Source organism: Panthera pardus, unplaced genomic scaffold, assembly GCF_024362965.1.
Source record: "Panthera pardus isolate Hobbes unplaced genomic scaffold, ASM2436296v1 HiC_scaffold_8, whole genome shotgun sequence".
NCBI lineage: Eukaryota > Metazoa > Chordata > Mammalia > Carnivora > Felidae > Panthera > Panthera pardus.
In genome coordinates, this window is record NW_026527013.1 from 17,587,533 (window position 1) to 17,615,470 (window position 27,938).

General features: G+C 46.7%; 1 protein-coding gene and 1 long non-coding RNA gene across 5 annotated transcripts in view; one reads left to right on the plus strand and one right to left on the minus strand.

The window, feature by feature from the left end:
* The window catches only part of LOC109247750 (uncharacterized), a 58,431-nt gene extending 38,611 nt beyond the window's left edge, over positions 1–19,820 (plus strand). Inside the window, exons 4-5 of the long non-coding RNA XR_002071847.2 lie at positions 15,763–15,892; positions 19,327–19,820. This is a non-coding gene — a long non-coding RNA (uncharacterized LOC109247750). The remainder of the gene's footprint in view (positions 1–15,762; positions 15,893–19,326) is intronic.
* On the minus strand, positions 1,720–27,302 carry CDC25A (cell division cycle 25A). Of its 4 annotated transcripts, none has more exons than XM_019416660.2 (15): positions 26,672–27,302; positions 25,596–25,669; positions 24,208–24,250; positions 23,661–23,697; positions 23,067–23,165; positions 21,371–21,490; positions 18,412–18,546; positions 17,838–17,912; positions 12,386–12,559; positions 8,140–8,238; positions 6,553–6,615; positions 6,359–6,457; positions 5,529–5,659; positions 3,857–3,968; positions 1,720–3,650 (listed from the first exon to the last, which is right to left on the minus strand). In XM_019416660.2, exons 1-15 carry the CDS (start codon positions 26,839–26,841, stop codon positions 3,510–3,512), a joined length of 1,572 nt encoding a protein of 523 aa, XP_019272205.2. In that variant the 5' UTR covers positions 26,842–27,302; the 3' UTR covers positions 1,720–3,509. The 4 variants fall into 4 exon arrangements, with proteins under 4 accessions (XP_019272205.2, XP_019272204.2, XP_019272207.2 ...); XM_019416659.2 differs by having other exon boundaries at positions 23,067–23,168; positions 26,672–27,301; XM_019416662.2 differs by lacking the exon at positions 21,371–21,490.
* Between the last annotated feature and the right edge of the window lie 636 nt (positions 27,303–27,938).

Genomic DNA, 27,938 nt, shown 5'->3' on the forward strand with positions numbered 1-27,938 from the left:
GCACCCCTTCCATGTGCTTTTAAATATGTACAGATAATACTCATTACAAGTAGTGATCAGCTATTTCCACTGAAAACCTAGTTTACATAGTCTAATTAATCAAAACTTTTGTATCTTCTCACTAGGAATATGGACTGTTGTCTTTGGGAAGGGACTGTAATATGGGATACATTAGACTATAGCCATCCCTTTTTTTTTTTTTAAGTTTACTTATTTTGAGAGAGAATGTGAGAGAGAGCGCGGGGGAGGGGCAGAGAGAGAAGAAAACAATCCTAAACACACTGCACTGTCAGCCAGGGGCCGGATTTGGGGCTCAATCTCATGAACCATGAGATCATGACCTGAGCCAAAACAGAGTTGGATGCTTAACCTACTGAGCCACCCAGGCGTCCCATTTTATTTTCAAATAATTTCTACACCCAAGCTGGGGCTTGAATTTTTAACCTCGAGAATTAAGAGTTGCAATCTTAATCTGGAGCAAGATTAAGAGCGCTCCAAGGGCGCTTGGGTGGCTGTCAGTTGGGGGTCTGACTTTGGCTGAAGCCATGAAACTCACAACTCATGAGTTTGAGTCCTGCTTCGGGCTCTTTGCTGATAGCTCAGAGCCTGGATCCCGCGTCTCCATCTCTTTCTGCTTCTCCCCTACTTGTGCTCTGTCTCTCTCAAAAATAAACATGGGGGGGGGGGCAGGGAAGAGTTGCATGCTCCACTGAGCCAGCCAGGCGCCACTCTCGTCTGACATAAATAGGCTAATACTGGAGATCAGGATTATAGGAGACTTCCTTTCTTCGTGCATGGTCTTACAATTCTAAAAAATGTCTGGAATAATGTCTATTATAGATGCAAAAGAAGGGATTCAAGGTCTAAACGAAGCTTAACTTGGAGGTGGGACCAAGGGTAAATCTTTTAGGTTTTAGCATTTACCACATGTTTAGGGAAGATCTGAAGTATACATAAAAGGAACAGAAGTTGGGGCGCCTGGGTGGCGCAGTCGGTTAAGCCTCCGACTTCAGCCAGGTCACGATCTCGCGGTCCGTGAGTTCGAGCCCCGCGTCAGGCTCTGGGCTGATGGCTTGGAGCCTGGAGCCTGTTTCCGATTCTGTGTCTCCCTCTCTCTCTGCCCCTCCCCCGTTCGTGCTCTGTCTCTCTCTGTCCCAAAAATAAAAAAATAAAAAAACGTTGAAAAAAAAAAAAAAAAAAGGAACAGAAGTTATTTTCCATGCAGAGTGTACTCTGCTTTATTAATAGACTTTTGCTCCTGCTGCCATCCATTCTGGCCAGTAGCCCCCAGCATCAATCACACCTCCAAGTCTCTCTGGTGGTCGTGTGGGCCCATGACTTGCCCTTCTGCAGTATCCTCTCCTTCAGAGCACAACTGAAACTCCTGTCTTTAGCATCCTTCCTTTGCACTGTTGCTTCATCCGTTTGAGTTCACAGATCTTGGAAAGAAAGGTTAGTGGTTCAGGGAGGCTTTGTATGTGCTGTGCCTTTCATCTTGCAAATCAATCTGAATGACAAGTTTTTGGAGTCAGGGTAGCAACTAGAGATCATTCTGGCCATCTCTGAAATCATGGCACATGGGAGTCCTTTGGCCTCTTGAGGAAATATGGCTGCTCCCCCCCACCCCCCCGCCCCCACTGGTTTTAGTCAAGTATGGTCCCAGAACCTTGAAGGGAATCGCAATTCTCTTTAAATTCATCAAGAACTACGTAGAGAGCATGGGTTCAGGATTGTTTTTATTTTCAGAGCCTGCAACAGTTGGTCAGCAATGCTAGCTAAGCTGGTACAATCTGAAGGCCATCCCACCTCCTTTTCTAGGCATTCAACCAACAGAATCCCTATAAACAAGATTAGAGACCAACTAAGATGTGTCTCAATGTGTGGTGAGAGGGGGAAGAGGCCTTCCTCTCTCCCCCGTTCCCCTCCTCCCCACTTACTTTTTCTAACAAGATTGTTTTATAGCCAAATACAACTCAAACCCAGAAGAGCAACCAGCCGTCTCCATTACGACTGCTTCCCTCCCCACTTCCAGAGCAGGAAGTGAAGAGGGGAGACCGGCACTTGTGTGTAAGAAAAACCTGGCTATGCCCCAACAGAGCAGAGATGGTGAGGAGGCTGGTGCCTGTGGGTGGGCATACGCAGGAACCAAATAGGCGTGTCCAGCATCAACCACCTCAGCTCCAGCTCCTTGGATAGGAGGTGTTCCTTTGAGACCCCCATTTCCATGGGGTTAGATGAGGGGGCAACGAGTGATGAGCCATCACTCCCTGCACCTCAAATTCAAACATGATAAACTCAAAGTTTTACCTTCAAAATCCACCACGCTGCCTCCTGAGAGACACATTCTATACGGTCATCTGCATGCCAGCACCCACATCCCTCTCCTAATGCCCAGGGCTTCCAGCCCATCTCTTCATCCTTGGGTGGCCCAGCCAACACTGATTTGATACTCCTTGACTCATAAAATGACTATTTTTAGAAAATTAAAAGCTATTCAAGAGTATCAGTAATAGAAGACACTCGGTGTACGCTCCCGTCCCCCATCCCAGAGCCCCCCCACCCTGCCGCCCCTAGTCTAGGACACCTACACTACCACGTTCCAACACTGACCTGGGGGTGGCCCCATGGAAGCTGCCTGAAGTGCTTTCCTGTGACTCCTATACCAGCCAATGTCACAGGGAACTGGGGTGAGGAAGAACACGGTGCCCCCCCCCGCCCCCACCCATAGATCTCAGTGGCCTTCGAGGTAGGTCTGGGAGGTTTAGCTTATGTCCTATGGCCAAGTCCGAGTCCAGTGCCTGCTCCCACCAGCGCCTCAGTCCTTGGCTTTAAATAGCAGCAGCCCCAGTTCCACAGTGCCTCCTGGGGTGACAGAGCTCCTACTTCTGTCCCTCAACACAAGTTTGCCTCTTCTCCCCCATCTTTTTTTTTTTTTTAAAGCAGAGGTAGTCCCTGGGATGATAAAACCCTACCTAGAATGGCAGTATTGTGACTTAAAGAAGTAGTTAAATAAAAGTCTCCAGGAGTTTAAAAAAAAAAAAAAAATTAAAGTGATTGACGAAGTTGAATAAATTAAAGATACGGGTTATCCCACAGAGACCATCCCCCTTCCCAGGCTGTCTTTGGTATTTGGCCAGCAGCATTTCCACTCGAGTTCCTTCTCCTTCTCCTACCCCTCCTCTCACGAGACAGGACAGTGCCCAGTAAGGCCCCAGGCCGTTTGTCCAACGGTGGGGGGGAGGAGTCAGAACTTCTTGGCTTGGTGCTTGGAACTGTGCTGTATGGCGAGTGACAGCCTTGGCAAACAGTCCTGAGGCAGTGAACGTCTTACGGGGACAGAAGAGGCGCCGCCAGCAGGAACCCTGGGAGCGCGGGACCGGGTGAGGCGTGCAAGCCCCAGGCCCTTTCTCCACACTTGTTGGCCCCTTTGCTCAAGTTTCTCTGCAGCAAAGAGGGAAGAGGTGGCATGGAGGGGAGGCTCTGGCTGCCGCAGTCTGGGCCCGCCACCCTCACAGCTTCTTCAGACGGCTGTACATCTCCCGTTTGCTCTTTTCCCCCGCCCAGGTCCGGCTCTTGGTGCGGAACTTCTTCAGGTCTTCTTTGAAGTCCTCATGGTGCATGGGCCGGTAGCTGGGGGGCTCACAGTGAGACTGCAGACAAGAGAGGATGATCAGGGGGTGCCTGTCTCATGCTGTTAAGCCAGCTCCCCGCATCTGTGCAGCAGCTTCTAGGGCCCGTGTCGTCGTGCGCAGCAAATCCCCAGATCCCGGACGAGAAACAGCCATGACGACCAGACAGACCCAGCTGTCCAACCTGGGTAAGGGGTGGACCGTGCTCTCCAGGGACCTCAGCTTACCTGGCATTTCAGGAAGAACTCCTTGTACCCGCCCTTCAGGACATACAGCTCAGGGTAGTGGAGTTTGGGGTACTCGTTACCAAGCCGATCTCTCTCCCTCACGTACCGGCACCTATCGAGAAGGAAGGCCACGGCAGGGTTAGCTCTTCTGATACAGAGACAACAGACGTGAGACAACAGCACAGTGACAGCAGTGGTGCGGTAGGACTCCTTACACACGTCTTCCCAACTTCACGTTCATTCTTGGGAACAATCAGTGTTGAGCTGTGAGCTACTGGCCACGTGTGATCGTTAAAAGTTCACGGGTGGTGGAAGGTAGACGGTCTCTCCCCAACTGCCCTTTCTCCAAGTGAAACAGACCTACTGCCCGGCCCCCATTCCAGTGTCCTCCCCGCCACCACCTGCACTTCCTGTGCAGTGACAGCACCTGAGCCAGCTTCCCACTGCATTCTCCACTCTTGCCACACCCCCAGACAACTTGCCCAGGGTCCCTTCCTCAACTCCCATCTCAGCTGGCGGCTTTTTTCCTATAGCTTTTAAATAGGCTGCGCTTGCTCTGTCTCAGGACACCTGCTTGCACCCTATACTCTTCCCCAATACCCTCACATGGCCAGTGGCTCCTTCCCACCCACCCCTTGGTACCCCGTCCCTGCTGCTTTCCCCTCTCTCCACTCCACCTGCTTACTTTGGCCCCCCGGCTGTTCCTCCAACCTGCCCTGGAGCGCCCACTTCTCGTCATGTCTCTGAAGTACCTCTAACACATGGAGTAGCTGACAGACATATTTGCCTCCCGCTCCCTCTGAAATGCGAGCTCCCTGAAGGCAGGGTTTTTTGTTCTCCTACGTTTTGCTATTCTCCCCAGTAACCAGAACACTAACCAGCACATGAGAGGCAATAGTAAGTATCTGTAGAGTGAATAATCTGTAGAGTGAATAATCTGTAGAGTGAATAATCCCACTTGTGAAGGAACATCAGTCCTCACTCAAATCCCACTTCTTGTGACCACGGTTTTGTGCTAAACGCAGGGCAAGTCCTTGTCCTTAGGAGGTAGATGGGGAGATGGTCATGTAAGCCAAGTTCCTGGTGTAGTTGTTTATGTGTGGTTGTATGTGTACTAATGTGGCACAACATTAGCCACTGGGAAAATCAGGTGAAGCACGTGCAGGAAAATGGCCTGACTTTTGAACCAGTTCAAAATAAAAAGACTGCACAAGAACCCGGGCCTGTGGGCTGGCAAGAAGTCTACCTTGGCCCATCCTAGTCAAGGCTGCAGTCGCCCTGCCCCAGCCCCCACCCGCTCTCTGGCTGTCCCTGCCTGTCCTTCCAGTAGGACCACGCTAGCCTCAGAGACAAGGTTGGGCCGAATAAGGCCAAAAGCCCTTGGCAACTGCCAGGTCAAGCCTACAAAGCCACACTCAAGAAAGCTGTTCATCAAATCAACAAACTGCCCAATAGGTAAGAATGTGGGAAAACATTTGCTACACATGAATTTGAACTTTTAAAAAACTGAACATTTACGCATCATGTGTGTAGGCTGAGGCATGGAAATGACTTGGGACGTGCGAGAGGGCCCTTGGTGTGAAGTATGCCGCCAGTGTGAGCCATCCACTGCCTCATCCCACAAAAGCACTGCGGGCCCGTGCCCCAGAGCCCAGTTCCATGCAGCACTCACATGCGAGGGCCTCGCTCGGAAGAGAACTCGCAGTGGAACACGACAATGACACGCTTGCCGTCAGTAGGAACGATGGGCTTCTTGAGCAAGAAGTCTTCTACCTCCTCCTCCATGTGCAAGTTTACCGCACCCTGTGAAGAAGGCATAGAGACTCTTGGCACCTGCGTGTATCATACTTGCCGGATTGATTCTGTGACAGTCATCTGTAATCGGGACCCTAGAATTCTGTTATGACTATGGTGGGCTTGAGAAAGATTTATGTATTTGGGACTTTCAAAAGCCATTAAGACAGTGACAAACACTACTGTTGTATTTAATGTACCCCATTACTAGATTTCAACACTAGTTTATTGGTTAAAAGATTAAATTGGCATAACCAGTTAACTTCCTCCCTGGAAAGTGTCCCAACACCCGCCCTCCACCAGGCAGCTTAATTCAACTACAAACTGAGAGGCATCGCTGGGACATGTCACCAGAGGGTGGCTTCTGGTCAAAAGCCCTTTGGTGCTTAGGCCTGACTTAGAAATCAGTGGTACCACCTACAAATGCCTGTGATGGTGAAGGTGTAAGACACAGGACGGTGAAGGTGTAAGACACAGGACAGAGAGCATTTACTGTACAAGGTAGTGGAGAGTAGTCCAGGCCAGGGAATATTCTCCAGTGCACCAGGAGTCAAGGCTGCTTGAAAACGTCCTCAGAACCAGCACATTAGCCAGTAAGCTTCCAGGTGTCATGTCACCACCCCACTTTTAAAATCACAGATCCTGTCAGGGCTCCTTCTACGCCTCCCATGATAGCAGGGCTCACCAGTAAGCCTCAGGAACTCATACCTTGATGTGGCCTCCCTCATATTCATACGGATACCGGCAGTCAATGATAACAAATTCTTTAATGAGGTTGGCAAACTTGCCATTCAAAACAGATGCCATCTGTGGGGAGAAAGCCCAGGAGAATCAACTTTGGCTGCCAGGAACAGCTAGATTCAAATACTTCATGGGTGACAGGATCCAAAAAGGGGACTTACAATTTCTGGAGAGATGTATTTTAAATCCTGATGCTTCCCAGCAACCGTATGAAAGAGATAACCCTTTAAAAAAGAGAGAGAGAGAGAGAGAGAGAGAGAGAGAGAGATACTTAGCAAATCTGAAAGCCTATAAATGCAACATTTATATTGCTTGCCTGCCTGATAAGAGGCAGCTTTATAAACAAACCTTAATCTAATAGTATAGGCAAGTTACTCATCGAGGCACTTCATTAACATCCTGACATTTCATTTTCAAACACACCTACAAGGTGTATTATCCTCATTGTCAAATGTAAAGCCGAGCCAATATGTAAAGCTGGCCTTACTACTAGCTAGTAAGCCAAACGTAAATACAGAAATTTCAGGTAATTTCCTTCCTCCCTGCTTTTGTCAGGAACCTTCATCTCCATAGCCAACTGTGAGGAACATGGTGTTGGGCACTGGAAATGGGAAAAATAGGAGACCTTGCCTGGCCTTGAGGGGAAAGATGGGCACATCAGCAATTACTCACTAGGGCAAGTGGCTGAACCAAGAGCTCACCCATCCCCACGGCCATATGCAAGGTCATTATGACAAACATAACCAACAGCTTCAATTCAAGTGGAAGGTTCCACCAATGAGGACACACCCAGTCTTTGCTTACTCTTCCTTTCAGATTAGAACTATCTCCTATTTTTGACCCCCTATGTGTCCCTATTCCTTCAACACTCACCTGGCTGAAATATGAAATATGGCCCAGACTCATACCTTCCCTAGTCTTCTAGACGAGACAACCTCCCTTTATTTCTCCAAGGCTGCTTGCATTGCACGGATGTGCACTTCAATTTCCCGTGTCGTATGTGGCACAGCAGGTCTTACTGACCACATGGGAAGTTGTGTGAGGGAAGGAACTGGGTCTCATTTTGGAATCTTTACCTAACACATAACATTAAGTGCTTCAACAAATGTTAGCTAAACTAATGAGTAAGAAATTGATCGGGTAGCCTTTACATCTTCTGTGGCTTAGCAAGCTGCTGACATGTTCTCTGTTCCACCCTCATGTTTCACCACAGCTCAAAGGCAGCCAACTCATTTACACAGCAAATTCATATATATCAGGCCATCAGCAGATCTTCCTCCCTACTTCCCCGGGGGCCTTCTCCCTCAAAGGCTGTGCTTCTTTGAACAATGGAGAAATTCAGTCTCAACCTTGGACCTTTTAAGATAACCTTTTGATATACAGATGTGTAGTGTGGCTATAGGTTTATTCCTGCTTCTTTGTACTTTGCTGCACTACTATTTTTATAATCAGAAACACAGTTCCCAAAGAGCCTGGCCTTTGGGTTGGAGTCCAGGTGGCTGGTAGGTGGCTTCCTACTTCCTCTGATCAGTACCAGTAAGGTCTATAGTCCCACAGAGACCAAGATACATCTGATCATGTGTTTGTTTCTTTATCTTTAAAAATTTCAAACTGTGTCTCCTGGGGGACACTGTAAGAGCCACCCAAGAGAGGAGAAAGACTGAGGGGGTGGGGGGGAATTCTAGGAAATAACCCAAAGCCTAAATCACATAACCAGAGCAGCTCTCCTTGCATCTGCCTAGAATTACCTTGGAGAAGTCTCCTATAAGGTCCCTTGGGTCATTATCCAAAATGTTCTCAATGGTCCCTTTTGGGGAAGATGCCAGGGATAAAGACTGATGTAGAATCTGTAACAAATCAAAGGTGGAAAATGAGGCCAGGGTTCTGAATAGGACTTCTGAAAACATTCACCTAGAACATGTCACTGGGAGGAGGGTGACATGTACATGTCTATATTTAGCAAATAAAATATTTTTCTTATTTGATTGAATCTGGACTAAAAAAAGGGAGCATGGGTCACTGACTTAGGTCTCCTATTATTTCAGTGTCTAACTGAAGTACTCTGAAATTAAGTTTTTCTTCTTCCCCACCTTTTTAAAAAGGGGAATTAAAATTAAGGCTAAATCTAAAATAAATTTCTTAGCTCTATCCACTGAGAAGCTCTAGACGTGCAATGAACATTCCTACAGGACACTATGGTCTCCAAATACTATTTTCCACTAAAAGAAACCAGGGTTTGGGGGTGCCTGGATGTCTCAGTTGGTAGAGTGTGCCACTCTTAAAAAAATTTTTTTTCTTTAACATTTATTTTTGAGAGACAGAGAGACAAAGCACAAGCAGGTAAGGGGCAGAGAGAAAGGGAGACATAGAATCTGAAGCAGGCTCCAGGCTATGAGCTGTCAGCACAGAGCCCGATGTGGGGCTCAAACCCATGAATCACGAGATCAAAGTCAGACGTTTAACCGACTGAGCCACCCAGGCGCCCTTAGAGTATGCCACTCTTGATCTTGGGGTTGTAAGTTAAAGCCCCATGTTGGGTGTAGATATTACTTAAAAAAGGTGAGGGGGAGAGGGAAAAAAGAGGCACCAAACATAAATAAAAAAGACTAATTAATTGAAATACATTTAAAAATCAAGAAATTCTTTTCATCAAAAGAACAGTATTAAGAGAAAAGGCAGGTGGGCACTGGAGTGGCTCAGTTGGTTAAGCTATGGACTTCGGCTCAGGTCATGATTTCACGGTTTGGGAATTCAAGCCCTACATTGGGCTCCATGCTGACAGCATGAAGCTTATTTGGGATTCTCTCTCTCCCTCTCCCCTGCTCCTGCTTGCTCACTCTCTCTAAATATACAAATAAATACATTCTTTTTATTCCTGAATATTGACAGATATATAAACCAGAAGCTTTCTGGAAGGCAATTTGCTAGCATGTATAAAATGCAAAGTTCCATAAATGTTCCTGCGCTTGAACCTAGAATTCTACTTTTTTTTAAAAAAAAAAAGAGTTTATTTTTATTTAAAAAAAAAAAAATTTTTTTTTTAACGTTTATTTATTTTTGAGACAGAGAGAGACACAGCATGAACGGGAGAGGGGCAGAGAGAGAGGGAAACACAGAATCGGAAGCAGGCTCCAGGCTCTGAGCCATCAGCCCAGAGCCCGACGCGGGGCTCGAACTCGCAGACCGCGAGATCGTGACCTGAGCTGAAGTCGGACGCTTAACCGACTGAGCCACCCAGGCGCCCCCCCAAAAAAAGAGTTTATTTTTAAAGAGACAGAGTACAAGCAGGGGAGAGGGGCAGAGGGGGGGGGGAGAGAGAGAGAGAGAGAGAGAGAGAGAAAGAGAGAGAGAAAGAGAGAGAGAAAGAGAGAGAGAGGGAGAGAGAGAGGGAGAGAGGGAGAGAGAGAGGGAGAGAGAGAGAGAGAGAGAGAGAGAGAGAGAGAGAGAAAGAATCTTAAGCAGACTCCACACTCAGTATGGATCCCCATGCAGGGCTTGACCCTGGGATCATGACCTGAGCCAAAATCAAAAGTTGGACACTGAACAAACTGAGCCACCCAGGCATCCCAAATTCCACTTTTTTTTTTTTTTTAAACGTTTATTTATTTTTGAGACAGAGAGAGACAGAGCACGAACGGGGGAGGGGCAGAGAGAGAGGGAGACAATCCGAAGCAGGCTCCAGGCTCCGAGCCATCAGCTCAGAGCCCGACGCGGGGCTCGAGCTCACGGACAGTGAGATCGTGACCTGAGTTGAAGTCGGACGCCCAACCAAATGAGCCACCCAGGCGCCCCCCAAATTCCACTTTTAATTAGAAAAAGTAAAATGTTCATCAAGTATTAGGTAACTAAGGCAGATTATAAAATGTAAGATGCCAGCCCCAGTTGTTTCCATGGCTGTCATCTAGTAGACCTTTTAAGAGTAGTGTTTATTCAAACCTTTTCATGCTGCAGAAAACACGGGCAATTCTCCAGGTTATTTTACAATGTTTAATATCAAACCTCAATACCAAAACCTGATATAAGGATAGTATAATGAAGGAAAACTACACATACATAAAAGCAATTCTAAATAAGCCAAACATGACATTTCATGAAGAATAGTTTTAAAATCAGGAAAACTATGAATACAAGCCAAAATATATAAACAAGTTAATAAAAATGGAGCAATCATGGGCGTGCCTGGGTGGCTCAGTCAGCTGAGCATCTGACTCTTGGTTTCTGAGATTGAGCCCTGAGGCTCAGTGCTGACTGCCTGGAGCCTGCTTGGGATTCTCTCTCTTTCTCAGTCCCTCCCTCACTTGCGCAAGTGTGTGCACGCTCACTCTCTCCCTCTCAAAAAAGTGCTCTGGGGCGCCTAGGTGACTCAGCTGGTTAAGTGCCCAGCTCTTTGATTTTGGCTCAGGTCATGATCTTGTGGTTGGTGGATTCAAGCCCATATCACACTCCATGCTGACAGTGCAGAGCCTGCTTAGGATTCTCTCTCTTCCTCTCTCACTGCCCTTCCCCTGCTGGTGCTCTCTCTCTCTCTCAAGATAAAACTTTAAAATGAATGAATTAATGTCCTAAGTGCTTTAAAAATAAAAATAATTACATTTGTGTACTCACCTACAGGGAAGTTCATGATATATTAGTAAAGCTCCAAAATAACATGAAAGCAAACCATAACTATGAGCAATTGACTTGAGTAGAGATGATGAAAGTTTTATAAAAACTAAACTTTTACTAGGTCATGATAAGTCTGAATTAAAAGAAAGGAATTAAAATATTTAGAGATACAATAAAAAACACTACAGGGGCGCCTGGATGGCTCAGTCGGTTAAGGTTCCAACTTCAGCTTAGGTCATGATCTTTATGGCTTGTGAGTTCGAGCCCCGCATAGGGCTGGCTCTATGCTGATAGCTCGGAGCCTGGAGCCTGCTTCAGATTCTGTGTCTCCCTCTCTCTGCCTCTCCCCCACTTACACTCTGTCTCTCTCTCCTTCAAAATAAATAAGCATTAAACAATGAAAAACAGTACAAAGTTGTGAGACAAACATAAGTAGTAGAAAATGTATAGTTCCAAGCAGATCAGGAGATGGTAGCAGCAAGCCCAAAGAAACAAGAAGCCTTTAGGAAAACCTGTTCTCCTTAGCCAAAGGACTAGAAAGAGGGCAGCCTATCAAGACAGAAAACATTTTATTTTTAAAAATGTTTACCTGTTTTTTATTTATTTTTGAGAGAAGGAGAGAAGGAAAGGGAAAGAGAGCACAAGGCAGAGAGAGAGGAAAAGGATCTGAAGCAGAATCTGTGCTGAGGGCAGGGAGCCCAATGTGGGGCTCGAACTCACGAACTGTGAGATCATGACCTGAGCCAAAGTCGCACGCTTAACCGACTGAGCCACTCAGGCGCCCCTAGACAGAAAACTTTTAGACTACTGTAGCCAAACACCAAAGAAAAAATGATGGCCCTACACCATGCCTGGTCAGCAAGTGGGGAGCTTAGACTTGCAACTCTTGCCCAGCTGTAATTAAGTGCCCCACCTCCACTCCACTGGGGTGGTCTAGTGGGGAACTTGACCTCCCACTCCTGCCCACAATAACGAGGCCACCCTATGTGTCAAGGGAAGCTGTGCTAGGGAACATGAACTTCTACTCCTATCATCCCCACAGTATCAGAGTCCTGCTAAAACAGAAAATTTACATAGACCAGTCTTACAATACCCAAAATATACAGGATACAACTGAAAAGTCATTCGTCATACCGAGAACCAGGAAAATCTCAATTTGAATAGGAAAAGATAATCAACAGAAGCCAACACCACAACACAGATGTTGGAATAATCTGATAAGGATTTTAAAGCAGCTGTCATAAAAATGCTTCAACAGCCAATTAGCAACCTGCTTGAAACAAACGGAAAACTCTAAGTCTTGGCAAAGAAAAAGAGCCAAATGGAAATTTCAGAATTGAAAAATACAGTATCATTGTCCTTGAGCAAAAAGGCACCTGCAAAACTAACCTCCTGGGGCTTCTCTGGACTAGCTGCTTCTTCAGGACTGGCCACAGCCATGCTCTTTCTCCGCTTTGTATTTCCAGATGGGTACTCCTCTTGAGATCGTTCTGGTCTTTTTAACATCGACCGGGTGACAGAGCTACATGTGGAAGAAGAGTCAAACAGCTTGCATCGATTGCCCTAGTGGGGGAAAAAAAAGAGACCCATCTTCCATTAAAACCCGCTCACTTGAATGGTAAAGAGAATGGACCAAGGGCTTTCTGGGATGGTTTAAAATCCACCCTAAATTAGGTAACAGACACTGTCCATTCATCTAGTCCCAGCACTCTTGTAGGGCCTAGCACATACTAGACATTGAATACCTGGTGCTCAATGAATACAAACTGAGTTGACATCATATGGAGAGGAGGAAGACAATCCATGCCCTTTTTCTAAAGCTCACTGTCTACAAAGGGTCCTAAGAGTCACATAACTATCACCTTTCGGTTGGGAACACCTTTTGATTTGCCTCTTCCCCTCCATTTTATTACTTGCACCTTGCTTGGTTTTTTATTTTTAAAGTTTGAGAGAGAGAGAGAGAGAGAGAGAGAGAGAGAGAATCCCAAGTAGGTTTCACGAAATCATGACCTGAGCTGAAATCAAGAGGATGCTTATCAACTCAGCCACCCAGGTGCCCCAGCAGTCAACAGGTTTTAATACCCCACCTAAATCCAGAAAAGGTGTGATGTAGTTAGACTATGCTAGAAAACAGAGTCAATAAGGTGTTAAAATAGTGCTAAGGGTGTAAATCTGTAGGGAGCAGGGGTGCACAGAGGAGCAGGTGCCCTCAAAATTGTGTTCAAAAGTCCTTTCCACTTGGTCTAAGACTAATTTTCCAGCATCTAAGGGCAGCCAATCTGACCAACAGTAGGGATAGTCTAAACTTATCTCTAGGTTCATGACTCAGTGTGCCTTGGCCGGCCCAGCTTTTCCTTCCATGCAGAATCTCTTTATGCCCCAGTAAGCCGCTCCTTTCCAAGATGATACTAAAATTTCAATGACGCTTCTTTGAAATGCTCTGGTCAATAATCTGCAGCAGAGTGTGCCACTCCCATGCCAGCTCTCTCGGAGACCAAGGATTTTCTCCTAACTTTGCTGAAGTCTATTTTATTTATTTATTTTTTTAAAAAAGTATGCTCATTTATTTTTTTTTTAATTTTTTAAAAATATTTATTTATTTTTGAGACAGAGAGAAACAGAGCATGAACAGGGGAGGGGCAGAGAGAGAGGGAGACACAGAATCTGAAACAGGCTCCAGGCTGTGAGCGGTCAGCACAGAGCCCGACTCGGGCTCGAACTCATGGACCGTGAGATCATGACCTGAGCTGAAGTCGGACGCTTAACCGACCGAGCCACCCAGGCACCCCTCTGAAGTCTATTTTAAAGGGATATTTTCAGAAAAGCAAGACCAGAGATTTTCTTTTTAATGTTTATTTATTTTTGAGAGACAGAGACTGAGCATGAGTTGGGGAGGGTCAGAGAGAGAGGGAAACAGAATCCGAACAGGCTCCAGGCTCTGAGCTGTCAGCACAGAGTCTGATGCAGGGCTTGAACTCACAAGCCGTGAAATACTGACCTGAGCTAAAGTGGGACACTTAACCGACCAAGCCACCCAGGCACCGCCAGCGTTTTTAAAGTTTATTTTGTAAAACAGAGTGCAAGTGGGGGAGGGGCAGAGATAGGAGAGAGAGAGAATCAAAGCAGGCCCCACGCTATCATCACAGAGCCTGACGTAGGGCTCAATCCCATGAACCGTGAAATCATGACCTGAGCCAAAAAAATCAAGTCAGATGCTGCTCAACCGACTGAGCCACCCAAGCACCGCCAGACATTATTTATTTACTTTTACATTTTTATTTAGTTTTGAGAGAAAGAGAAAGACAGAGTACAAGTGGGGGGGAGGGGCAGAGAGAGAATGGGACACAGAATCCGAAGCAGGCTCCAGGCTCTGAGCTGTTAGCACAGAGCCCGATGCGGGGCTTGAACTCACAAACTGTGAGATCATGACCTGAGCCCAAGTTGGACGCTTAACCGACTGAGCCACTCAGGCGTCCCAGAGATTTTTTTTTTTAACCTAGAAGAGCTGGGAGCATTTTGGGGAAGAGAATCCACTGCTTTCAACAGAGTCTCAAAGGAAATTGTGAACTCATCCAGGGCGGACACCACGATTCCAATATAGCTCCAGCAACTGTGAGTCTGCAGTAACTGTTTGTGTTATGCTAGATGATATGGATGATATGGAATATAAATAAATGAGAAAGACCTAAAAAAGACCCAAAAAACAAAACAAAACACCTCAGGGTACCTGGGTTGCTCAGGGGTTAAGTATCTGACTCATGATTTCAGTTCAGGTCATGATCTCGGGGTCCTGGGTTGAGACTTGTGTCAGGGCCCATGCTGGGCGTGGAGCCTACTTAATATATATATCCCCCAACCCCCAACTCTCTCTCTCTAAAAAAGAAAGAAAGAAAGAAAGAAAGAAAGAAAGAAAGAAAGAAAGAAAGAAAGAAAGAAAGAAAGAAAAGCCTTTATAAAGATATTTAAAAAGATACTTGAAAAGTCTTTTTCATTCAAACTACCTGGATATTAGAGCTAGAAACAAATGTGGTCTCTCCTCCTAATCAACACTCATTTTACAAATTGGGAAACATGCAGATAAACAAAAATGCATCACTCAAGGTCTCCATTTGTGGGTAGCTCAGGTGGGGTCTAAACCCCAGATCCCTAAGTCCTATCATTCCCTTTGACCTACGGCTGTGCTCACGTAAGGTAGCATGATTGAGGGCACATCTATACCAAACCAAATGCTATGGAGAAGACAGGAGACAGCAGATTCCATACCCCCCGGGTGCTTAAACACACAGAGAAACACCCAACAAAGCAAGGAATAATTTTAAGACTGTCTCTCACACTGAAAACTTTGGTGTCATTCTCATGACTTCTCCTTTACCACTACTGCACCTAAATACCACCCATTCCTAATTTGCAAAGATTTGTTCAATCTGTTCCTTCCTCTCCCCATGATTCAGAGAAAGTCTTCAGCATTTTGTTGAATAATCACAGGGTGCTCCTAAAGCACCCTGTTTGTGGGGCACCTGGGTGGCTCAGTCGGTTAAGTGTCTGACTTCGGCTCAGGTCATGATCTCATGGTTCGTGGGTTCAAGCCCTGCACCAGCTCTGTGCTGACAGCTCAGAGCCTGGAGCCTGCTGCGGATTCTGTGTCTCCCTCCCTCTCTGCTCCTCCCCCACTCATGCTCTCTCTCAAAAATAAATAAACATTAAAAAAAAATAAATAAATAAAGCACCCTGTTTGTAACTGACCCCTCCTCCCTTCTGGTTAACAGAGTCACGCTCGAGGAATTCCAGCATTCCTGAGGAAATCCAGCCACACCCCTGACTGGTAGACAACCTCGCACCAGCCCACGACACGTGCCCCATTCTCCAGCTTCACAGGGCTACGTGCTACTGCCACAGGTGAACTGCTCTTTCATGAATCAACACACCCTGCTGACAAGTTCCCACACACTCTGAGGCCCTGGGCAAACACGTCCCCTCTGGGGGATCACCCTTTGACCTGCTCATGGCACACAGGTGGTTGCTCAGTGTATGGCTCTTTCCAGGGTGAGGGACACTCCTGCCCTGGAAGCGTCCACAGTGCCCACCCATTCAATGGGATACATATGGCCACGTGCATGAATTCAACAAGGCCACACACACAGGGTAAGCTGTTGTCCGCCACACCACTGGGTGGCTTCATAACTCCACCGCTATCCCACGATCGAGACGTGGAAAAAGAACCCACTCCTTGCTGTCTTACTGCTTCAAAGTGTGAAGTTTTAATATGCAGGCTGAGTTAAACAGAGGTATAACTGAGGATGACACCGGGGACAAACCCTATTTAGGACAAGACAATGACATACGGGCTATAAAAATAGCTAATTAAGGACACTACTAGAAGGGAAGTCTCCATGTGAAAGCACAGTCTGAGAGTTCATCTACTGACCTCTCGAATTCCTGGCTGAAGCAAGGTGGCCACGGCAAGCTGCCTGCCCCCTCTCAAATCCAGACCGCCTCTCAGAGCAGGTCAAACCGTGAGGGCCAGAGGAGGGCTCAGCTCTGCAAAGATATGAAGCACTGGCCACTTTAGGACCCCGTAACAATGAAGTGGTCATCCAAGGATATGCTTAGATCAGTAACGGTTGTAACCAAATGCCTGGCTGGGTCAAAGGCAATTCTAACTTAAGCTAGGCGAGAGAAACCCAAATATCTGTCCTAAATATGAGCTGTGGGGAAGTATACACAGAAGAAACGAAAAAACATAAAAATTATATAAAGCTTCAATTATCTATAGGTAATATTCTCAACACCTTTAAGTTCCGAAATAATCCTAAACTCTATGTGGAAAATACCTGAGGTAAAACAGAATCTTTGAGCAGGAAACAGAGAAAAAGCACCGTTTCAAATGTTTGGCAGACTTCATGCAAATGTTGAAAAGTGTGGACAAAAGAAGGCTGAGAAAAATGAGAGCCAGAGACTCCATGACAGGGGACAGCCAGCTCCCCCATCTTGCAAACAGGAGCTCTGAGGACCTAAGAGTGCCCACGTAGATGTGTTCCTCAATAGCTCCTGAGGGAGATGCTGTGTTTTGAGGCTAACCACAGCCCCGGCCTGTGGACTCTGCCTCATTCAGGGCCAACCAACCCCCAGACTACCGTACCTGCACTGCACCCACAGCTTAGACCGCCAAAGTGCCATCAATCACTGTCACTTGTGAGGAACCTCAAGCTGCTATTTTTTGTCCTCTGCAACTTCCCACCCTGGATGACCCCCTGGCCTTCCCTTCCCATACCTTAACTGTGGCTCAAAAACGAACAGCTACAGGAACCTCACTAGCCCCTACAGTGGCCATCTCACAGCCCCCCTAGCTTCAGATTCTGTCTCCCTCTCTCCTCTCTGTCCCTCCCCCGCTCCTGCTTGGTCTCTCTCTCAAAAACAAACATTAAAAAAAAAATAATGGAACCCCTTAAATTCAGTTTAGCAGATATTTTCCTGAGATCTTAAACTAGAAGTTAAGAGTGGTCACAGCTACAGCAAGAACATTAATTTGACCAAGAATAGCTGGGATGAACTAGAAAGTATAAAAACAAGAACTACATGTATATATATTAGCCAGACTTCCTCACACACCAATGAGGACCAAAAATACTCGAAGAAACAGTGTGCTTTACACCAGAGAACACTAGCGGCTGGTCAAGAGAAAGGTCCACAGACCCAAAGACTGAATCTCAAATGAAACTACTTTTGATTCCTGTGGTGAAGTGGGTAGAAGGATTAGTTTCCATTTAGTCTAGTTGACTCTGTCCGAGGCCTAATTACTCCAGGCTTCCAGGCTCTCTCTGGACACACCAGAACAACTTACAAGGTTTGTAGTTCTTCTCATGACAAGGGGAGCAGTCCAGAGGCTTGCCATGCATGATGGGGTCTCTTCATCATTCTAAAGAAAGAGAAACACTTAAAAGATTCAGTAGAGACTAAGTTTGAATGCTTTAGGTATGATTCTGCCTGAGGAGTATCAGACTCGCCCATAGGAAGCATCTAATGTTCCCTCCTCTTTCCCACTCCCCAATATGTTAAGACCAGAAGAGAATCACCTTTCACAATTCAGACATCTGAACGTAGCTAAAAGCATCCTACTACCCTGAGGGTACTGAGGAGGTAGGCTGTCCCTCTGGCTTGTCCTACACTGTTCTTGTTCCATGTCTCTTGTACAAAATAACTGTCACCTTCTTCACGGTAAGAAGGAGCCTATCACTCTCTTCTTTTGAAGAACCCTGTCCCCCCTCAGATTTAATTAGACTAGGAGCAGAGTCTCAATAAATTCCCACCAAATGAACAAAAATATCAGCCAGCTCAAGCCCTGGGGAATTGCTGTTGTTTTTCACATCACTTTTCCAGAGTACTTAGTGGAACGGGTAGAAACACACACACACTACCTTCAGGCTCTCTCCTTCAAGAAGGTCCATGAAGCCATCATCCTCATCAGACAAAGTGGCAGTCACAGGGGACTGGGGCATAAAAAGAGGAATGAAATTCCCTGGCTCGCTGCTCTCTCTTTCATTCGAGGAAAGCTGGAAGACGAATTCACAGCTTGTTAATGATCAGACTTGATTTCCTTGGATGGGTCACTAGATTTTATGAGGAAAACATACTATATTTATTAGAACTAACATTTTGGCAGCTACTAAGCAAAGGATAAGGTATCCTAAGATGAGAAATGATTTGATGTCTACACATAGTCCTGAGTAGAATCAGGCCTAGGAGCCTTCGCAAAAGACTCTTCCCAGAAGCGATTCACCTTACACTGGGATGTGGGGATGGCCTCTTTTATAAAGGGCAAGGTTTGTTTTATCAGAGGATTGTAATCAGTAAACACGGATCAACATGCAGGTTTTGATATAGTACTGTCACCTGATCCTAGTTCTTTAAACTTGGAATTCAAATGACAGGTGCTCAGTTTTTAACTGAGGAATTACTGTGTGCCAGACACTACGATACAATCTTAAGTGTTTACTCCCACTGACGCCTGACAATGCATTAAGGTGAGTTACTCCTTTTCTACTTATTTAACAAACCAGGAAACCAGTGCTTAAGGGAGTTTACCCAGATCACACAGCTCACCTGTTTGACTCCAAAGCCCAAGCTTTTCTCCCCGCACATTCTCTGAGAACCATTCCGAGTAAAAATGGGGGTATCTCACTAGGCAACCCTGTTGTTTTTGGGGGAACCCCCATCATAAAACTAATATATTTAATATATAAAATTTAGAAAAAACAACTCATAAATTTACCAGATAGAGATCAACACTACTAATAACAAACATTGCTGATAGTGAATTATTTCTTTTCCAGGTGCTTCCCAAAGCCAGGAAAAATGTTCAGAGATATATTTTTTTTTCCCCACAGTAACAAGGCAGTCTCAACTTAAGTCCTACAAAGAATCCTTCAGAAGCCCCAAATCCCTTTGGATAGGACTTCATTAATCCTCAAGTGGCCTTCCGGTTTTTGGACTCAGTCACTCACCCAAGGAGGGATCCTCTCTGCCCCTGGCCTACTCTGCTTTGGGCACCAGCTTGCTTCATAAAAGTTCTAGGCTGCCCCTGAGCCTCCACAAGTGCTCCTGAGCACGCCCTGGGCACACCCGCAAGTTCTCAGCCGCCAGAACCAAGAGGCTGGTAACCTTATTGTGGGACAACACACTGAAGGCTCATACTATAATACCAGTATTTGTGACCTGGGTTTTCTGGGATCCCCAGTGAAGGTGTGATACAATAAATGACGGACAAGTCATCTATAATGAAGGATGGCCAGGTGACCACAATAAACTCCGATGCTGTGGTCTTCAAGGGCACACTATTTCGTTTTGGATACCCTGTACTTAAAAAAAAAAAAACAACAAAACTTTTTTTTTAATGTTTATTATTTTTTTTAAATTTTTTTTTTTTTAAACGTTTATTTATTTTTGAGACAGAGAGCGAGACAGAGCATGAACGGAGGAGGAGCAGAGAGAGAGGGAGACACAGAATCGGAAGCAGGCTCCAGGCTCTGAGCCATCAGCCCAGAGCCCGACGCGGGCTCGAACTCACAGACCGCGAGATCGCGACCTGAGCTGAAGTCGGACGCTTAACTGACTGAGCCACCCAAGCACCCCTTAATGTTTATTTTTGAAGGAGAGAGAGACAGCGCACGAGCAGGGGAGGGGCAGAGAGAGGGAGACACAAAATCCGAAGCAGGCTCCAGGCTCTCAGCCGTCAGCACAGAGCCCGATGGGGGGCTCGAACCCACAAACCGTGAGATCATGACCTGGGCCAAAGTCAGACGCCTAACTGAGCCACCCAGGCACCCCATGGATACCCTGTACTTAAAGGGTTACCGTGTACTCAGGAATCAGGAGATTCTATTAAATCCTGGTCTTCTATTTATCGGTATCCTTTGGCAAATTACCCGACCCCCTTAACAGACTTTCCCAATCTGTAAAATGAGCTAACTTCACCTATTTCACACGCTTAGGAAGATTAAGACAAAAACATATGTGAAAATGCTTTGTGCAAATGCTAGACAGAGCAGCAATACTGACTGAACCTGAACTTCAGACCAAAAAGCCAGACTGGAAAGCTGTATGCAAGTTCCCAGGAAAACCTGGAAACCAAATGTGGTCATTCTGCTCAAATTTCCTCTCTAGTCTATAGCTATCAGATTGCCAGTAGGGAACTTTGGAAGTAGTGACAGCTTCTGTTTGGCAAATAAGTAACCTTGGGGCAAGTGGTCCCAAATACTATCAAGTAGCCTATAGGCAGTGTGTTCATTGGAATCCATAATAGTTCATTTGAGAGAGAGAGAGAGAGAGAGAGAGAGAGCGAGCAAGCAGGGGAGAGGGGCAAAGGGAGAGAATCCCAAGGAGGCTCCATGCTCAGCACAGAGCCTGATGTAGGGCTCAATCCCACACCCTTGGGATCATGACCTTAGCCAAAATCAAGAGCTGGACACTCAACCGACTGAGCCACCCAGGAGTCCCCATAATATTCTTAATAAACCACCTTTGGAAGAAGCCAAGTGCCATCTCCAGACAAAACCACTCTGGAGGCACAGTGAAAGAAAGTTTTAAGCCACATAATCCCGCCATGCACACATACAGAAGAATGACCCAGGATGCCTGTAGATTATTTCCCTAGAACTGACAAGATCAAATATTCCTTGTTCAAGTTCAGTATTTCAAACATACCATCTTTCACTCTGCTTCTGCCTGTCTGCTCTCCAGACAGCAAAAACACCAAAGATGTGACAGTCTAGTTTCAAATCACAAAGACAAGAGCTCTAGTGTCTTTGACTCCAGGTTAAAGAGGGTGCTTTAATTCTTCCCCACCAGGAACTCCCCTGTGAAAGCCAAAGCACATACCATCCGAGCTGGGGCAGAGTTCTGCCTCTGTGTGAAGATATCTTTACCCTCCTCAAGTCCATGAGAGTGCAGGCAGCCACGAGATGCCGGTCTTATTGGCTTCTTAAACTCAAAGGCTTCCTGCAAGACAGCAGAGTCGATATATCTTCCCCTGTCCATGAAAACCAGGGTCTTAGCTGTAGCTTGGGTGAGACAGTCAAGGGAGCAGGCACTGCTCACCTTTGCAACTGCCTCCCAGCTAAGGGTTTACCCGTTTCTGAGCTAACTCCAACACTGGATCTGTGTCACTAAGAATTTTACAGACTGTCAACAGCTAACTTCTAAAGCAGCATTTTTTTTCTCTCACCCCAAAGACATAAATATCTGCCAAGTATACAAAACACTGAGTTAATAAGCCAAATCGAACCAACAACTTCCTAAAATCTAAAACGAAGTGTTTCAATATAATTGCCTGTGAGTGGGAGTCAAAACCTTTTACTCTTGGGGCACCTGGGTGGCTCAGTTGGTTAAGTGTCCGACTTCAGCTTAGGTCATGATCTTGCAGTTCATGAGTTTGAGCCCCACGTTGGGCTCTGTGCTGCCAGTGCAGAGCCTGCTTCGGTCCTCTGTCCCCACCTCTCTCTGCACCTCCCCAGCTCGTGTGCAAGTGCACTCTCTCAAAAATAAACATTAAAAAATAAATTAAAAAATAAATAAAAATGCTTAAAAAAAACCCCTTTTTACTCTAGATTTGAAGGCTTTGTGTTTTCCACCACCTTCCTACAAACATCATTCTTTTTCTTTCCACTTGTAATTATTGTACTTCATACTAAAAGCAATGGAAAATAAAAAAACTTTCAGTCAACAACATAAATGAATCTCACATGTTCAGTGAAAGCCAGAAGTGACAGAATACATTCTGTATGATTCCATTTACTTCAAGTTTAAAAGCACTTATAATCCCTCTACCCCAAAACAGTCACTTATTAAGTGCTCAGAGCAGTTAACAGCTAATATCAGAGTATTTATACGCCAACACTCCACAAAGTACTTTCTATGTATTAACTCATATAACCAGCAACTGCAACCCAATCACCCCATTTTACAGATGAGGAAACTAGACCTTACAGGTTAAGTGATGTGCCTAAGATCATGTGAGTTCTTTAACTACCACCTATGTATGCTGTCTCCTCCCCAGAACAAAGTTCCAAGCAGGCAACCCTGAGAAAAGCCAAGTTCAGGGGGAAACCAGGCATCAGTACAGCTTCAGTGTGTTCAGTAGAAAGCACTACTAGCCTTTTCCTGAGCTTACAACTCATCCCAGGGTGAGCACAAAGAGGCAAGGCCTGGGCAGACCCTTCTAGATAAGCTATTCATGGATATAATTATTCCTAAGGGCTGCCATCTGAGCAACACCTCCCTGCCAGGAACCATTTTAAATGCTTTATATACATTATCTTATTTAATTCCCATAATACGCTACAAGTTACTGCTACTCGTATTTTACAAAGAAAATGAAGAAGCCAAAAAAGAAGTAATGGGTCAAGGTCATACAGCTAGTAAGCAGGATTCAAATCCAGGTTTCTCTGACTACAGAGATGATGCATGACTTTGGTGAAGGTCTAGTCTCCCAGAAAGCAGCCCAGCCACTTTTTTGTAAGCCACTGACACTTGTGGCTTTACCTCTAGCCTAAGTTAGTACATCGATGCCACTCACGTTTTCCTTGTTCTCATCCTGGTCCATCAGCTGAAAGACATCATGGTCAAGAGAATCAGAATGACTCCTCTTCAGGGCTGGGCTACATCCCAAGAGCTTCTGCTGTCAAAATGAAAAAAGACATCAGGGCACATTAAATGAAAATTCAATGGAAATTCAGTTTCAAAAGAAAAAAAAGTGGTGGTGGAGGGGCTAAATCCTCACACACTGCAGGAGGCAACCAAGAAATGTGGCCAGGGTTCCACCTTGCAGTAACACGGGGTAGAAGATCCCACTACATGGCTTTACACCTAACCTTACAAGGTAGGTCTCCAGCCCTTTCAGTAGAGATTGAGGTGCCAAACCAACCCCAAAATATCATTTGCGTAAAAAGAATACTTCCTGGTATTCTTTTTGATAAATACTTTCCTGGTATTCATTTGATAGTAATAAATGAAGGGAAATGCCCATTACTGAGGCTGTTCAGGTAGGGTGTTTTGAGTACTTATGAGACGAAGGAAGAACAATCTTTGCTGTCTAAATTAAGATCACACTAACAGCTAAGGAGACAGATGAATGTCAATTAGCTAAAAATAAAAAAGGGAACTAACTTACAGGTAGGGAATTTATTCTCCTCATGGGATTTCCAAGGCTGCAATGAGATCAGAAGGTAAACAATGAGAATAAAACAAGAGAGGTATTCATATGAGCAGATGCAGTGTCTAGCCTATAGTTTGGGGAAGGGGACAGACAATCACATTCCCATTTTAGGCAAGATGGAAGAACAGATTTCTGAAGCTGTCCCGTTCTCACAAGCGCCCCCAACATTGGGCTTCTAGGTAAAAAGAACAAGCCCAGGTCTTCTCTTAAAATACCCATGTTCTTTAAGGCTATGATGTCAGAGGGTGAATTAAGGATTTGGGGGAGACTTAAACACAAAAAATTACAGCTAAAATAAAGGAAAGGAAGTTTTAAAAACTGCTGACACAAACTACTCACTCTCTAAAGGCACCAGACTTATTTCTAACATGCAGAAGTCTCAGTAGGGTCAGCTAAATCCAAGGCTCCCATACAGAGCACAACGAATTTCATTAAAAAATTAAGAAAAGTCTTTCCTAACTTTTACTTTCCTAACAAACTTTTAAAAGCAGTGAATACATACTTTTCTTTACTGTCCAAGGGCCCAGGAGAATCCAGACAGAAGCCTGTGGGAAATAACAAAATTTCTCAGGAAATAATACACAAAACACCATTTTGTCATTAAATAAACAAAAACACTACTAGTACTGTTTCTTTGAGCCATCACCCAAGACTCAGGGCTTGGACTTTTGGCAGAATCAAAGTGGCGTCTCTATTTGATTGTCAAAAACTTTCTATTTGCCCCAAGTCTTAACACTTCCACAGTAAACATACCTATCTCATTTTCCTACTTACAAATACCATCAAGAGAGTAGGTGGGGAGAATTAAATACAACCTTCTAATGTTTGGTTGGTTGTTGGATAGAGGTTACCCACGTAACTTTGTTTCAACCATGGAAAGAAGAGGTACCAGTTTTCTGAAGTTTCGACTTCAAATATTTTATTTTGTCAGATCATACGTGTAATTCGGGGGTTTGGAAAAATACACTTCTCAGTCAGTCATATGACAAACAAGGCAAGTATTCATTGCCTTGAACAAAAGTACACCAAGCAAGGTACCCATCTCACTGAAGGAAGCAAGGTGGCAAAGACGCTGCTCTCAGTACGCCCAGACCCACCAGCGCCTGCCTCTCATGATAGCCATGTAACTTTGCAGGAAGTCAAGTGCTAGTTCTGAAATTCTCACTTGCCACACTGCCACAAGTAAGAATTCTATCCCTAGCTCCTGGGGCACCTCGGTGGCTCAGTCCAACTCTTGGTTTGAGGTCAGGTCATGATCTCGCGCCCTTCGTGAGTTCAAGCCCCGCATCGGGCTCCGGGCTGACAGTGTGGAGCCTGCTTGGGACGCTCTCTCTCTGCCCCTCCCCCCCACTCCCTCTGTCTCTCTCTCAAAATAAATAAATAAACTTAAAACAGGAAAGAATCCTCTCCCTAGTTCCTAAGAAGCCTACATTTTAAGAACTTTGCTCTTGCAGTTCCCTAACCTAAAGCATCTGTGTAACTATAAACGCTGCAGTAACGTACGTTTACGAATTAGAATAAAATGCACCAGCACATTTCCTCCATAGCAGGCTCACTGAAACAGTTTCATTATACTTCCAATAATTTGACCCTGCATTTCAACCAATACAATTTTCTGATCTTGGTGTTATGGTTCTTGGTATGCAACTACTTTACTCACACATCCTCAAGATCAAGCACACACCACCTCCTTGCAGACACTTGTTTCCCCCCGTTGTAAACTACCACAGGGCCTTCTTTGTCCTGCTTTAAGAGTGTTTGTCACTGAATGCCATGACTTTTGTTTATGGTCTGAACTAGTCCCCAATCTAAGTTCTAGGTGAAGCACATATTTCAACAAATTCCAAGTATTGATCCCTACGTGATGAATGTTGAAGACTAAAGGAATACCTGAATCGGTTGACTCAGAGGAGCCCATTCTCTGCAGACTGCTGTTTCTCACCTCCAACGGCTGTTCACACTCACTGAAAGCAAGAGAAATAACTCTATTTCTAAAACATAATTACAAGGTTACATACAGGAAACAGGCCATGAGGTTAGCAAGTATCCGGGCTAATAACCATCTTGTTCTAGGCCACACCACAGACCCCCCACTTTGCCACCCAAAACACCCAGTTAGCACTTGAATATAAATGATGAGAAAGGAGCGAGTAGGCATGGCCTGGGTCACATTGTAGACAAGATGACTATGATGTTGGAATATTTCCTGAAGCGAGAGCATGCGTTCTAGGTACGGTGCTGGGAGCAGGGATGAAAGATCAATTGGACAAGTTACTGCTTTTCAGAGGTTGGAAAACGTACAAGACGTGTGCTTACAGAGAAAATGGGATGTCCAAAACTGAAGTGAAAGCAGCTCCACCAGAAACATCGTGGGATGCACGTTTTGCTAACAAGGAAAAGTCCAGGGAGCTTTTGAGGATGGAAACAGGAGTAAAAAGGCCCGACCTTAGGAACGCATGGGTCGACATCAGGAATGTGCATGGGGTGAAGCATTGGGGGGATTTTGCACGTAGGCCAAGAGAGAAAATGCCATGTCTCTCTGTAGAGAAGGAACAAAGCTCACAGGAAGCCAAGATACTGCGAGGTAGTTCAGCAAAGGGTGGAAGTGAGCGCCTGAAAGGGTCTGCTTTGCCCCCGTGGGGGTAGATTTCAAAGAGCTTCCTGAGATTGGGACAGAAGAGTACAAGGCAATCCGAAAGGGGTGGCCAAGCTGGGGAACCCGGGCCGACCCCACCCCCTACCGGGCCCGGCTCGGGGCTGAGGGCGGCCTGGAGGGTCCGAACGGCCTCTCCCGCCCAACATTCCGCCTGGGGGGAGGGTGCACATGGCGGGCCCCAGCTCAGCGGGGCGGCCCACGAGCGGCGGACAGGTCTCGCCCCTCTCTGGGCCCGTTTCCCGGCCTGATCCCCCCGAGAGCCGTCTGGGAACCCAGCGGCCTGCGGCAGAGTTCGCCAGTCCCTTCTCACCTGCCCAGCCCCTGCAGCTGGTCCATGGTGACCGTCAAGCTGGTGACAGGCGACAGGCCGCCGCAGGCTGGCGCGCCGAACAGCGCTTTCACGACTGGCTGCGGCGTGGGAGGGGGACTGCAGGCGAAGAGCAGGCGACGGCGGTGCGGGGGCTCCGGGCCCAGTTCCATGGCGGCACCCGGCCTCCCAGGGCTCCCGCTCCCTCTTCCTCCGCCTCCGCCGGGCCCGCCCCGCCCCGCCGGCACCGGCCTCGGCCGCGCGGCCCGCCGCGGGCCCCCGCGGGTCAAACACAAACACGACCCCGCGGTTCAGGGACGCTACTGCCGCGGGTAAGCGGCGCGGACGGGCGGGTGTCTGGACCCGGCAGGCGCCAGTCACATGCACGGGTGCTTCCCCCGCACCCCCGCGAGGCCGGCGGGCGGGCGGGCGCCGGCAACCTGAAGATTAAATCCAAACAAACGCCGCGGGTCGGGAAGGGAAAGCGACCAGAGCCGCGAGGCAACGGCCAGGGCTCACACTTTCTTCGCTTTCCTCTCACCCCCTTGTCCAAACCGGGGTCACAGAGCACCAAGCGGACCTTCACCTCCCTTCCGGACTGTCGCTGCGAGGAAAGCCTTTCGCGGTAATAGCTGCTCACTAGGGACCGCAGCTGCCCCGCCCCCCTTTCCTAGTTGGCGCCAAACGGAATCCACCAATCAGTAAGCAACTTCTCCTCCTCGCTCCCGAATGGCAGCTAAGCTGGACCAATGAGAGGGGAAGAAGGAAGGAGCTCGCGGGGCTCTGCGAGGTCACCCGCTCTCCGAAAGGGGCGGGGCCTAGAGGAGACCGGAGCCGATCCTAATGAGAGGGGGCTCAGAGGTCAATGAAAACTCCCAGCGGACCCTGCGAGGCGCGGAAAGCGCCGAGAGGCCCCCTCTTGCCCCGTTGCATTCTGGGAAGCGTAGTTCCCACCCCGCGCTGCGATCCAGGCACCTCCTACGAGCTTCGGCACACGGCCGGTAGTTCCGGCCCCGGCGCCCCGCATACCGAAGGGACGCGCGGGCTGAATAGAGCCGTACTGGCCACTGGAGGCCAGGCCGGGCCCAGCCTCGGCTCGACCTATAACAACGGTACTGTGAGCTCTTCTCTTCAGCCCCCGGCCTCCAGGTCCCAATTTTGTAACGAGGGCAGGAACTGAATGTCCCCAAGACTGGACTCTGCCTCCCCGAACTCCAGGCCCAGACAACGAAGCGCTAACGCTCCAGTGCCGCGGGTTGTTAGAGCCCCT